Below are 13,401 nucleotides of genomic sequence, written 5' to 3' on the forward strand. Positions count from 1 at the left end.
AAGAAGCCACTTAGAACACAATAAAATAAATATCAAAGTACCATGCAAATTAGGAGAGTATTAAATCTTCACGGAGAGGTAAATTCAATGTAGGGATACTCTCTTCCTAGCTGACCAACAATTTGTCTCCCAACTTTAATTTAGAGGATCTCCGATCACTTAGAGTAGGTTACCAATACGAACAGATTATAGTGTAGTTGTGTAGGTCTCAAACCCATCTCTCTCAATACATTTTCTATCATATTGCATGATAGACCTTTTGTGAATGGACCTTTAATAGTTCGTAGAAGTTTCTAGATGTTCTGTCGGTTGCCTCGGTTCATGAAAAAAATTAGTTGGGCCGATCCCATCAATCTGAAAGGGTACACAGTGGTGGAACCGTTCGACGCCGCTTCACACGGCACACCCCGTGTATAGGATGGGAAATTTTATTATTTGCCCCACTTTACTTAGCACCTCTATGATTTGCCCTTATTTATTTTCTTTGACCTCATTTTTTTTGCCACTCTTTTCTTTGCCAACTTGTGATTTACCCTTTTGAGTTATTTTCTTTATTTTTGAAGATTTAACAAAAGACTTCAAGACAAAACTACCCCTTTCTAAGTGTCCCCCACCCAACACTTGCGCTCCATGCGTTGCCTTCCTCCGACCCTCCTAGCCGCCTCCGTCTGCATGCCATCTGGCATCCCCGTGCCACCAGGGTGTAACCCCGCCGCCACGCACGCCACCGCATCTCCGCGTGCCACCAGGATGTGACCCCGTCGCCACGCCCGCCACCACATCTCAGCGCGCCACCAGGACGTGACCTCGCGTCGCCAAGCCGCGCGACCACCTTGCCCCGCCTCTTTGGGGACGTCGTCGACGCTGCCGCGTGACCCCACTGCTCTCGTTCTAGCGCCTCCCCCGTCGTTGGCCTTTGTTCCGTTCCGGTAGCCTCCGACACTGTCACCGGAGACGTTGCCCCGCCATCCTCCTCCTGGTCTCCAGATCCTTCGTGGACGCCGCCTCCAACGCCTCCTGTTTGGGATCCTCCATGCGAAAAACTCATCCCCAGTGGGTTGGGTTGGCTGCCGGCATGGTTCGGTCCTCTTCTCAGGATGTGAAGGTACAGGAGCAAGCTAACCGAAAGAATGGGTGCTCTCCTCACTCGATCCATGTAAAACAGGTACCGAGGATGTTTTGGTCATAACAAAGTGAGCCCAGCTTGTCAGGGCAAATTATAAATTAGCAAACAAAAGAGTGGCAAAAAGTTAAGTTTAGAGTAAATAAGGGAAAATCATAGAGGTACAAGTAAAGTGAGGCGAATAATAAAATTCCCCGTACATGATCACACCTGGCTATACCGAGCATTTTCCCCTCAATTCCCCATTCCATCGTTCACCTTCTCCTCCTCGCCGCAATTCGCACGACGCACGCTGTTGCCTCATGGCTACTGCCCCTACCCCCGCGGCAATGATCATCGATCCAGGTTCTCCTTCGACCCCCCCTCCTTCCCGAGATAGCAGGACCACTCCTTCGTCATGCCCCACCACAATCGCCGCCAAAAAAAATCTAGGGTTTACTTTGCCTTTGTCTCACCATCTCTCTAAATCTCTGCGCAGGAGGAGGATGAGGAGAAGGAGAAGCCGCTCGCCCGCCTCGCGCCGACCATCGCTCCCGCGGACCTCGTCCAACCTGCAGGTTCACCCTCGAACCCTTCAAACTACTCCCTATTACTTTTCGATCACCTTGGAAACGCAGTTTCACTGTCTTGTCCTCTATGATTTTGGTATCGTGCAGAGAAGAAGACGCGCCGCCCCCTGTTGCAATGACGGACGAGGAGCGGAATAAGATGATTCTGTTAAAGGAGCTGCACCAGTCAGGGGCCATGCAGATAGGCCTGGACAGATTTCTTGTGGAGTATGCCAACATAGAGGTCTACAAGAGGGAGGTGGAGCCTGAGGCAGTTTCTGATCAGAATGGAGCCCCACTGGATTCTGTGCCGGCGAAGTAGCAAGTTCGTTTGCTAACTATGGTTGAATACTTATCATGAGATCAAAATGTCGCTATCCCTGTGGTTGTGTATTATTTTCTGGTTGTGCTACTATGTTGTGGATGATTTGTCAATGTTGTGAATGCTTCAAACCTATTGGTCCTTTGGTTTTGAATATTTGATCATCTTGTGCTAATTAATTGACGTGTTACAAACTTACAATGCAGTTTTTGTCTAGTAGAATAACTTGGTGTGAACTATTTTGCAGATAAGACCACAATTATAATGGCATACTGAGCATTTTTCAAAAGACTCATTTGGACTACACTCATTTAAAAATAAACATGAAGATAAATTTAGATAGAGAACAACGTGTTAATGGACTCCCTTTGATAATTCCAGACTTTGCTAACTACTATGCATAGTAAATTAGTAATCATATTTGTTCACTAACAGCTACCCTTTGAAAAAATGGTGAACAATAATTTTTTGGTTGCACATGAGTTTCTGGTTACTAGTAGAGAACAGACCTATATCACCGGTTCGTAACTGGCTTTTGCACCGGTTGTGCAACCGGTGCAAACCAATCGGCACAAAAGACTCCCTCTTTAGCACCATTGAAGAAGGAGAAGGAGCAGAAGAAGAAGAAGGAGAAGAAAAAGGAGGAGGAGGAGGAGGAGGAGGAGAAAGAGGAAGAGAAGGAGAAGAAGGAGGAGAAGAAGGGGAAGAAGGAGAAGAAGAAGAGTCCTAAAAATTGGTAGCACCGTACTAGTATTAGATTTTAATTGTATAGCTAGTAATATAATTACTATTACCGACTTCAATATAATTAGTTTTTCAGTGCGCCATGGCAATTGCATGTGTGCCGCACTGCGGCGCACCAAACGATGGTGTGCCACGCCTAGCGTCTGGTTGAACATCAAGTTTGGTGCGGGCCGACTCGACCCGCCCCATATTTAGAGTCTGATGCTCTCAACTCCATCTTTTTCCTATGACGCGCCGTCAGGGAGTCCCCTCGCCGTTGTCTCAAGATTTGCACCGACTCGCCCCCGCGAAGGAGCGCACCACCCCGCACTAGCTCGACGCCACGCTCCATGCGTCACCGGTGGGCGTTCCTCCCACCATTTCCCCATGTCCCCGCCTGCTCTCCCCTGCCTACCCTCCAGATAATCCAGATCTTGTCCCAACGCGCTCACCACCGCCTCATCAATCCTAATCAGCTCGCCCCACCCTTTGTTATATAGGCGTCAATGTGGGCTTCGACACTTGTGTCCCATTATAGTACCCTAAGCCTGGTATAATGCCGATCCAATCTGAATTAGACTTCTAGCCCCTTAAGTGTGTGACCCTATAGGTTCACATACGAATAGACATGACACAAGTACTTCTACTCGGACATGTATCACTACTTTATCTTCAATGAACTACAATGAAGCACAAAAAGGCAAAACAAACAAAAAAAACTAAATATCACTCGCTAGAATGGAAAGGCAATATGCAAATCAAGCGGACACGGCCCATGATAGGAACATCCCACAACAAAGAGGCCCGCAAAAACAAGTTCAGCCCATTGACGCACCGGACCAACAATAACACAAACACACAAAAAAAGCCCAAGTCGGAGCACGAATCTACAAGCACAAATACTAATCTCCAAGCGCATGACTTAAACTTATTAAGTATCAGGCGCCTGATTTCCAACAAATCCGAAAAAAGGTGTTCCTAGAGGATTCAAATTTGTTGCTTACAACCATCAGTTTTTCCCTTTTTGCACGGACCACAACATATATTTTCTCTTGGAGAATTTTGGCATGTAGTTAGAACACTGCTCATGTTTATTGTACATTGTTTTTTAGAATTTTTATTTTTTAATTTTTATTTGTTTTTTTGGGGGGTTTACTGTTCAAACGGGAGCATCGTGTCCGTAGCAAGTTGTTATTGCATCATTGCGCAGACTAGTTTTGCGTTATTCACCAAGTGAAGCTTATGCACTGGAAATGCAGATTGCTTGGTGGACCAGACGAGCAGATAGTGGCGACCTCCTCAAGCATCCCTTGCGGACCGCTCGCCATCACCCCAACATTTTCGCCCTCAATCCCCAGCAACATCCCTGCACAAATCCAATTCGACCATTTGAACTCAGCAGAGAGCTAAACAAAAACCAGACCAAATGTACGTATATGCACCGTAAAGCTTACGTTTGAGATCCGGACGGTGGCCGAAGTGCACGTTTGTAGCCTGCAGAAGAGGCTGCGCGGGCAAACTCTCCAGCTCCCTCTCCACGCCGCCAGCCCAATGGAACAACGCCACCGGCGACATCCCTGGCGTCGGCCCGTCCACGCTCTTTACCTTCATCTCCTCGTCGGCGCTCCCCCGATTATTCCACAGGAACGCAGCACCGGTCACGCCGGCGACGCTGACGCCGAGGAACAGCAGGTTCAGCATTGTTCTCGCCGCCCACGGGTACACGTGGTTGGTGTCGCCGTCAACGGTGTAGATGTAGAACCGCTGCAGCGCAGCAACGAGCACGAGGAAGACGGCAAAAGAAGATGCCACGACGGCGCCGAGACAGAGCCAGCCGCTGGAGCCGAGCACCGGAGCGACGGGGACGTCCGACGGCCACGGCTTGAACCAGATCTCTCGACCGGGCTGCTTGCGCGCAGCGGAGGGCTCGCTTTCCCTCGTGACGAAGGCCTCGATGCGCAGGTCGAGGCGGGAAATGGCCGACAAGCCGCCGGAGATAGGGACGAGGAGGTCCAGCATGTCCAGCTCGGCCGACGTCTTGAAGACGCAGACAAGGAGAAGCCTCGGCGCCTGCACGGTTTCCGCCGCGCCGCTCTGGTGAACGAGCTCGCGGATGACGGAGATGAACGGCGTGATGCCGCTGCCGCCGCTGACCATCACCAGGGAGTCGTACCCCAGGAAGCGCGTGGACGCATCGGCCGCGCTGTACGGCCCCTCGACGGAGACGCCGAGGTGGCCGCCCGACGGGGGCAGAGACGACACCGTCTCGTAGACCTTATGCGTCCAGGATCCTCTGCTCGTGACGACGACGCTTAGCGTGTCGGGCTCGAGGCTGCTGCTCGACGTCACCGTGAACGGGTGCCACTGGAGCCGCGAGACGCTCGGCACGTTGACGAAGAGCGTGCTCGTGGGACTGTACTTCAGACCTGCACACGTATCACGGCAGGCGGCAGTGTCAGTCAAGTTAATTGTCCTTTGTGCCTTCCTCGTGTCACGGCGTCATGCATGTACGTAGTATGTTGCTTACAGGGGCTTTTGGCGAAGTTGAGCTCGACGGCCTGGGACGGCAGGAGGCGGGCGGAGACGAGACGGACGCGGGCGCGCGACTGCAGGAACCGGAGGCACCGGTCGACCGCGAAGACGAAGACGCCGGGCAGGACGAAGCAGAAAGCGGTGACGCCGACGTGAAGCGCGCAGAACAGGACGAAGGGAACGTAGAGGTGGTGCGCGTAGTAGAAGAGCTCGAACATCCGGCGGCGGACGCGTGGCAGCGCCGTCGCCCACATCGCGAGGCCGCACAGCAGCGTCAGCTCCCCGGCGACGTTCGCCATCCTCGTTTTCGCCCATTTCAGCATCTGTTGTATACGACAGGTGCAGGTCACGGAGTGCCAAGTTCAGTCCCAGCTCCCAAGTTATCTGAATCTTAAAAGTGTAACTACCTCATCGATTTGATCGGTCGACGCCCAGAAAGAGATGTAGCAGAGACCATGAGCGGTGAAGATGACCATGGCGAGATTGCCCAGCCAGACGTGGTACTTGACGCTGGCCTCCGACGTGAGGCCGACGAGCGGCAGGAGAGCCGAGCCGCGCGCCACAGGGAGGAACAGGAGCGCGACGCACAAGCTCCCGGCGGTGCCAAGCCGCCGCGCCGCTTTCTCCAGCCGCGCCTGCCACCTGAGAACGTTGCGCGTACGTACTAAGTTTTCAGGGAGTTATTATGTTCAGATATCAGATTTTCGGCTGTGCATACACTTACAGTTTCTCGCCTGGTAACTTGATGCGGATCTTGGCGAACTCGGCGGTGACGTAGGCGCTGTAGAACCAGACGAGGAGCGCGAGGAGCATTAGGAGGAAGGCGAGCTCGATGGGTGTGACGATCCCCAGCGGGCCTCTCACCAGCAGGGGTCTCCTCCAGGCTGCCATTCTCCTGCTAAACCCCACCCTGCATAATCAATCATCGGGATTGTCACGATTCCCAGTGGCTATATATGTACTTATTAGATTGCGTTGATCAGATTGTTTCTTAGCCAGAAATATTGACCGTGCCTGGTCCGGCTCCGGGTGTCGTGGTCACCGTCCTTGTGCAAATGCAGGTAAACGCAGGCAGCAACGTAGACGAACAATACGGGGAACACGAACAGCATCATCCTAATCGCTGCAAGTAAAAGCATGATGAACAGAAGAGTGTTACCTCGCTAGAACTGATGCCAACGTTGCAGTGCATACAAGTGGCGAGAGGAAGAAGATAGATAAAACCTTGTTTCCCGAAGCCGGTGAGCGTGGCAAGCTTGGGCGCCCATGTCGAGCTGTAAGTCCTGGTTGGGTACACCGCCCACACCACGAGCCACCCGACGAGCACGACGGCGGCCAGGAGAAGCATGGCGCTCCGGGCCGCCGCCGCCGCGGCGGAGGGCGGGCGCTTCTTGCCTTTGGCAGGAGTATCTTCCATCTGAAATTCGATCACAGTCAATCACCACCGTATACGGTAAGATGCTCTAGGCTGTTGTTGTTGTCTTCTTCAAGGTAGGCAGATGCGTACGCACGAGTGGTATACTAGATCCGTGGAGTGCTCATTCATATCGGGAGATATAGTCATATAAAATGGAGATAATGGCAGGGAATCCACTTTTGGCACCTGTATTGAGCCGTATGCATTGATGCCGACCCCCGTTATTTGATGCTCCACGCCTTGTGGCTCTACACATCATCTTCATCGATCGGCCCTATACGCATCGTGCGGCATGCAGAAAAGATATGACAATATGGCACGAAAGAGAGCGTCACATCGTTCGGTTCACACCCCACCTTCGGTTTCTCATCCAACGGGACGGGAGCACCTGCGCGTAGACGCAGAGAAAGATTATCATTACCATTTCTGTGCTAGTTGTAATCTACTGTTGTCGCAAGTGGAGTGGCTCCATAGACCATACTAGCTTGTCAACTTGCGTCGCGTCGTGTCTCCCGTCCGAGTCTTTCTCTTCCTCCCTTGGTCAGCTTGACATGGAGAAAAATCCAAAACAAACCTTAAACTTGTAGACAAAAGCTAAATAAAATCCTAGATTTGAATTCCAAAATTAACTCTCTGAACTTGTCAATCCTGGTCTTTGGACCCTAGGCTTGTTTGGCGCAACGGTAATATGATGATCCCGAGAGGGATTACATGCTACTCTCATTGATAGTGGGATCCACATGTCATATTTACCTTCTGCGCCAATTCTTCCTATTATGTTCAATTTTGAATCGATCCCCATCCCATGTGCTCGCACTGAGCACTCGAGGACAACAAGTCGAGTCATCCATGGTCAACGGGATGCATGCATGTGGTCACCCGTCGTCCTTGCAGCAACCAAGACTAGATGTCGCATGTCCGTCCTTCGCGATGGTGCCACCAACCAGTCCTAGGGACCAAGCTAAGATGCCCAGGTCACGCGCCAACCCTGATTCCCCCTTCGCCTGTACCTCCATATGTGGGAATGTGCCCGATTGCCCCCCCCCCCCCCCCCCCCTGAAAACCCGCCCAACGTGATGATGTCGTACACACATGCTGGCGAGCTGCCTAGTGACACTCATGCTAGTTGTCGACGAGGCAGGCAAAGAAGATGAGGGAGCGCGCAACCGAGTGATAGCGGAGGGGGTCGTGCGGAGGTGACAGGGAGCCTGGAGCGTGGAGTGCGTGCGGTTACGAGGGGAGAGAGATTGAGAGAGAGACTAGAGGTAGATGAAAATATGGCATGTGGGTCAAGTTGGCTAGTGAGTGTAGCGAGCTTGGTCGCCCATTGACATAGGCATGTCAGAAGTGCCTGCTGAATAAAGTACTTGAGGTTGTCTGGAAGCTCATGTCTCGAAGTATTGAAGGCTCAGAAGCCCATAGATTCTCGATAAGGAAACTAGAGTTGTATTAGGAATTGTGTAGCAAGATAGGAAAGGCCCAGCGTGTCTACCGACAGTTTATAACTTGTACGGCACGAAAGTCTCGGCTCCACCTCCTATATAAAGGGGAGCTGAGGGAGAAAGAAAAGATCGAATCCATTGTCAACATAAATCCTAGTTTTCATAGTCGAGCACCTTTTTCGGCTGAACCTTCGAGATCTACTTGCCCTCTACTTTCCGCGAAACCCTAAGTCTACAATCTGTAGGCATTGACAAATTAATCCTTTGTCACCCGTGTCGAGCTATAAGTCCTGGTATGGAACACCGCCCACATCACAAGCCACCCGACGAACAAAACAGCGGCCAGGAGATGCATGGCGCTCTGGGCCGTTGTTGCCGCGGAGGGCGGGCGGTTCTTGGCTTCTTGCCTTTTGGTAGGAGTATCTTCCATCTGAAATTCCATCACAGTTCTCTAGCGTTCAGTTAACGACCACCGTATTCGGTCAGATGCTCTATGCTATGCAAGGTAGCAGTAAGTATATAATGCTCGATCTGTGGAGTGGAGAGTGCTCATTCATATCCAAAGATATCATGGAGATATAATGATGGCAGGGAATCCACTTTTGGCACCTGTATTGCACCTTGTATGCATTGATGCCGGCCTCCGTTATTTGATTTCCCATGCCTTGTGGCTCTATATACACTGCATCATCTTCATCGGCCCTATACACATCGTGCACGCACAAAAGATACAACACGAAAGAGAGCGCCACATCGTTCAGTTCACACCCCACCTTCTGTTTCTTAATTGTCCAACACGGGAGCACCTGCACGTGGCCGTAGAGAATAGATATGATTACCATTTCTGTGCTCGTTATAATCTACTGCGCCTACGTCACCCCCGTCTTCACGAAGATCCCATCAAGTTTGCATTAGATAAGAAAATATAATAAAATTCCTAATAAAAATCTCCATGTAAGTGGTGCAACCCGATATATCATATATTTTAGGATTTTTCTCAAAAAACTATATAGCTTATATCAAGAAACGATACGAGTATTACTCACTCCATAAAGTTTGGTCAAAATAAAACGATGCAAAGTTTGACTATTATATAGAAAAAATGCGTCAAACTCCCTCTGGTGCACTAATGTAAGATATTTTAGCTTTTTGTAAATTCAATCATTTTAGTCCGAATTTAGCCGACTTTTAGTGTCTAGACTCTAGATTCGCCCATTTTAGTCAATATGTAGTCCACTTTAAAATATATAAAAGATCTTTTTTTGAAAGTGGTATTGTATTAATTAATCAACAGGGTTTTGATTACAATCATTCCAAGCTGATCTCGACACGCAGGTCGGGACCGCACTTAGTAACACACCACTACTCAACTCTCTACGACTCATCTGACATATAGAATGAGCCACCATATTGCAGTTCCTATCAACCTTCACTAGAGAGACTTGGTGATCAGGAGGCTTTTTCAATCTAAATTCCTTTGCAACAATGCCTAGATCAGTCTTGTTAAGGTTTTCATTGCTAAAGGCTTCCAACACAGCAGAACAATCAGTTTCGATGATCAAGTTCTTCGAGGAATATTGTAGAGAAAAGATCTAATGCCAGGTTATAGGCACTACGCACTTTAAAATAAATAAAAGATCTAACATTAATGAATGGAAAGAATATTATAACATTAAATTAATATATTCATATTATTTCAATAATGCAAGATCTTTTAGGTTTTTTTAGATTTACTTATTTTAGTCCGTATCTAGTCCATTTAGTGTCTAGATTCACTCATTTTAGTCCATATCTAGTCCACTTTGCGATGTCTGAAATATCTAACATTAGTGAACGAGGGAGGTGTTTTGTCATATATACTTGGTCAAACATATTAAACCTTGATTTTGACCAAACTTTAGCTGAGAAGCACAATAAAACATACTGTCGCCACAAGTGTAGTGGCGCCATCCTAGCTAGCCAACTTGCGTCGTGTCGTGTGATCGTGTCTTCCCTCCACCCGATCTTTCTCTTCCTCGCTTGGTCAACTTGACATCTTGATGATGTCTGCTCGTGCGATCCAGTGACGTGTGTGGGCTGTGTGGGAGAAGAGGGAGGAAGAGATGCGCCGAGCACGTAGGTACGCGTAGATGTAGCCGGGAGATATACGTGACGGGATCTCGCCGCGCGCGCGCATCGGCTAATGAGCGACGACGACCCGGCATGGGCGGTGGTGGCGACACTGTACGGCGAGCGCAAAAGGGCCGCCGATGGCGCCGCGCACTGAGGTGCCGCCTCCGTGCGTGGTGGAGCTGGCTCCGCACGGGTATCACTACCTGGAGGCCGATCTTCGTAAGGCCTTGTTTGGCAGCCGTGTCTTTTAGTGGATACACTTGTATTATACCAGCCCAAACAGTTACACGAAAATACACCTTATAGCCGTTTGGCAGCCTAGATTCTAGACGTGTATACCTAGGGAAACCCGTGGAAACACGTTGGGTTGACTCGTTTTTCAGACACGAGGTGGGGCTCGCGTTTTTTACACTCAGCTATTCTTGGGCTGGAGAAGGGTATCAGGTGTACACCCAAAACTCGCTCGATAATACACTAACAAACACAGGAACCCACTCCGACCAAACGAGGCCTAAAGGGAACTTCCTCCCGCGTAATCAACGTGCGATCGACACGTGGCAGCTTCTCAGAAAACAAACCGCAGCGTTCGGGACGGAAGTACAGCTCCCGCGCACGTTCTGGACGGAAGTACGCCGGCTCCCGCGCGTACACGTACGATTCATGGTGCGGCTCCCCGCGCAACTACAAGGCTCTCCATGGCAAAAAGAACATTAGCCTGCATATACGTGACACAATCTGTAAACTAGCTAGCTTGGCCTTTACTTGTACCTACTAGCAAACTGCCGCATACGTCCGGCCGCGATCGTAGACGCGTACGTCCGGCCGAAGCACGAATGGATGACGAGTACCACCGAGTACAGTTACATAGACGAGCAAGTACAGTCACGCACACGAACAGGTACAGTAGTGCACACGAGCAGGTATAGTCACGCATAACACACGAGTACAGTTGAACACACAGACGAGTACAAATGCGATCCTGATCGTGCACGCACGATGCGATCACGCACAACACACGAGTACGATTGAACACAAGTACGATACCACGTGACGGTACAAACGCGCATACGAAAGTGCGATCGTGAACACGAGCAAGTACATGTACGTAAATGTGATGGCGCACACGAGCAAATCTGATCAAGCGTAAAATGCACGATCCCGCACACGAGCGAGTACAGTTAGCGAGTAAAGGGAAAAATTGCACCAAATACACTAAAAACAGAAGTACTTATCAGTTGAAAGACGAGTACAGTTAGGTACACACCACAAGTACAATCATAATATTATTGGAAGTACGAAAAAAAAGTATCTTCAAACCTATCAACATGGGATCTAGTTTTGAAGATCTCGACGCGAAGATCTCAAAAGTGAAAACGGTTCGCAATTTGGACTTACGGTTCTCAAGATATTTCATTTTGAAAAAACGAATCTAGAAGAAAAAGGGAAAAACTGACACAACCCAGTCTTCTCTCTCCTCCCCCATCCCCACCTTGCTTCCTCTTGCGACACGTGGCGAGCAGGGAGACCACTTCCCATGGATTTTCTGGCACCACAGCGCGCCACTTGTCGCGTGCGGAGCGAATTGCCTTCCCTTCGCGAAGGTCGGCCTTTTTTTAACGATTTCGGCTCCGCACGCGTCGGCTCGTGACGCCAAGCGCGCCATGCTGGCCAACACGGTGGAACGCATTACACGCGGCAGGCCGAAGCCAGGTGTGCTGTTGTGTTGGGCCTGATTTCTATTACGAACACAACATCCTCATGCTAAGCTGCACCAGGGTTGTTTCTTTCTTCTTCTTCTTTTTGAGAAAGGGTTAGTTAGTTTCTTTTGGGCAAACCTTATTTGGCACCGAACGCGTCGCCGTGGGAAGGTCCTCGCTTTAGCTGGCGACGACGTGGCTTGCCGCGATGACACGAGTAAAGGCGAGGAAGAACAGGTAGGGTTTAGGGTGCGGCATGGGGGTCGGGTGCGGGAAGCTCGCTGACGATGAGGTCTTAAGGTTCGGTTGTTGGGAGGGATTATCGGTGCCAGAGATGGGTTAGAATAGAGGGAGGCCAAGGCGGTGGAGGACATGCACGGGGGGGGGGGGGGGGGGTCGAGCTGCTCGTGGCGAAGAAAAGCCGTGGGAAAGAAGGTCGGGAAGAAGACGAGCATGCATGTGATGATGGTGGGCCACGTCTCATGTTGGTGAACTTGTATGTGACTGCTTGCTCGCCGACCTATGAAGCGTCAACTAGGAGGGCCTTTTCTTTCCACTCTCTTGGGGTCTCAAGAGGATCGGTTTGGGGTGCTCACATGCTTCCTCAGTAAATTACATGGCGACATTGGCTCTTTCTAGCGATGTTTCCTTTTGTATCTCTGCGTTATGGAGAGACCGATCTACGGTTGGTTCTTGGCCTTCTTGTGCCTTCCCTCTACCTTCATTTTGGAGGCTCTCGTTCTGATGTCCTAAGATGGATTCGATTTTGGATCTAGACCATGTTGTTGCGTGCTTCTCCGGTGGGGGAGCTCTGCCTGAGTTAGCGGGCGTAATCTCTCGACGACTTGTTTCTCTAGGATATCGATGACTAATTTTGAATTTGCTGAGCCGACGATCTGGTGTCGCCTTCATGGTGAGCGGAGGTTCAACAATGTCTACTCCCTAGTTGCAGCAGATGGGCTTGTCGCTGGCGAGTCTTATTCTGGTCAGTTGCGGAGACACGTGGAGGCAACATGGGCAGCATGACGAGGCAACCCAAATACGGCTAGACGAATTGTGCGTGTCCATTTTTTATTCCAATGTAATTTTTAATTTTTTCAAGGATTGTTTCTATAGAATTAGCTGTCAAATCATATTAGGTTTGTTGAAAGAGACTAAGCAAATATATTCAACATCTTCCCACACATCTAGGCCCATGGCCACACATCTGCTCGTGGTGGAGGAGGACCGTGGGCAAGAAGGTCGGGAAGAAGATGAACATGCATGTGATGATGGTGGGCCGCGGCCCACTTTGGTGAATGTGTATGTGTTTTCTTTGATCGGTTTGGGGTGCTCACATGCTTTCTCGATCAATTACACGGCGATGCCACTGGCTCTTTGTAGCGATATTTTCTTTTGTATCTTCGCGCCAGGGAGAGACCGATCTACGGCTGGTTCTTGGTCTTCTTGTGTCATCCTTTTACCTGCAGTTTGGAGGCCTCGTTC

General features: G+C 50.0%; 1 protein-coding gene across 2 annotated transcripts; it reads right to left on the reverse strand.

The window, feature by feature from the left end:
• Positions 1-3,525: 3,525 nt before the first annotated feature.
• Positions 3,526-6,801, reverse strand: LOC127336449 (ferric reduction oxidase 2-like). 2 transcript variants are annotated; one of them, XM_051363256.2, is made up of 7 exons: positions 6,473-6,801; positions 6,263-6,371; positions 5,973-6,143; positions 5,656-5,890; positions 5,244-5,571; positions 4,171-5,142; positions 3,526-4,082 (listed from the first exon to the last, which is right to left on the reverse strand). In XM_051363256.2, the coding sequence occupies exons 1-7, from the start codon at positions 6,663-6,665 to the stop codon at positions 3,943-3,945; spliced, it is 2,148 nt and encodes a 715-aa protein (XP_051219216.1). In that variant the 5' UTR covers positions 6,666-6,801; the 3' UTR covers positions 3,526-3,942. The 2 variants fall into 2 exon arrangements, with proteins under 2 accessions (XP_051219216.1, XP_051219214.1); XM_051363254.2 differs by having other exon boundaries at positions 5,973-6,158; positions 6,473-6,800.
• Positions 6,802-13,401: the final 6,600 nt, after the last annotated feature.

The sequence above is a fragment of the Lolium perenne genome, chromosome 2 (assembly GCF_019359855.2).
Source record: "Lolium perenne isolate Kyuss_39 chromosome 2, Kyuss_2.0, whole genome shotgun sequence".
In the NCBI taxonomy this organism is placed as follows: Eukaryota; Viridiplantae; Streptophyta; class Magnoliopsida; order Poales; family Poaceae; genus Lolium; species Lolium perenne.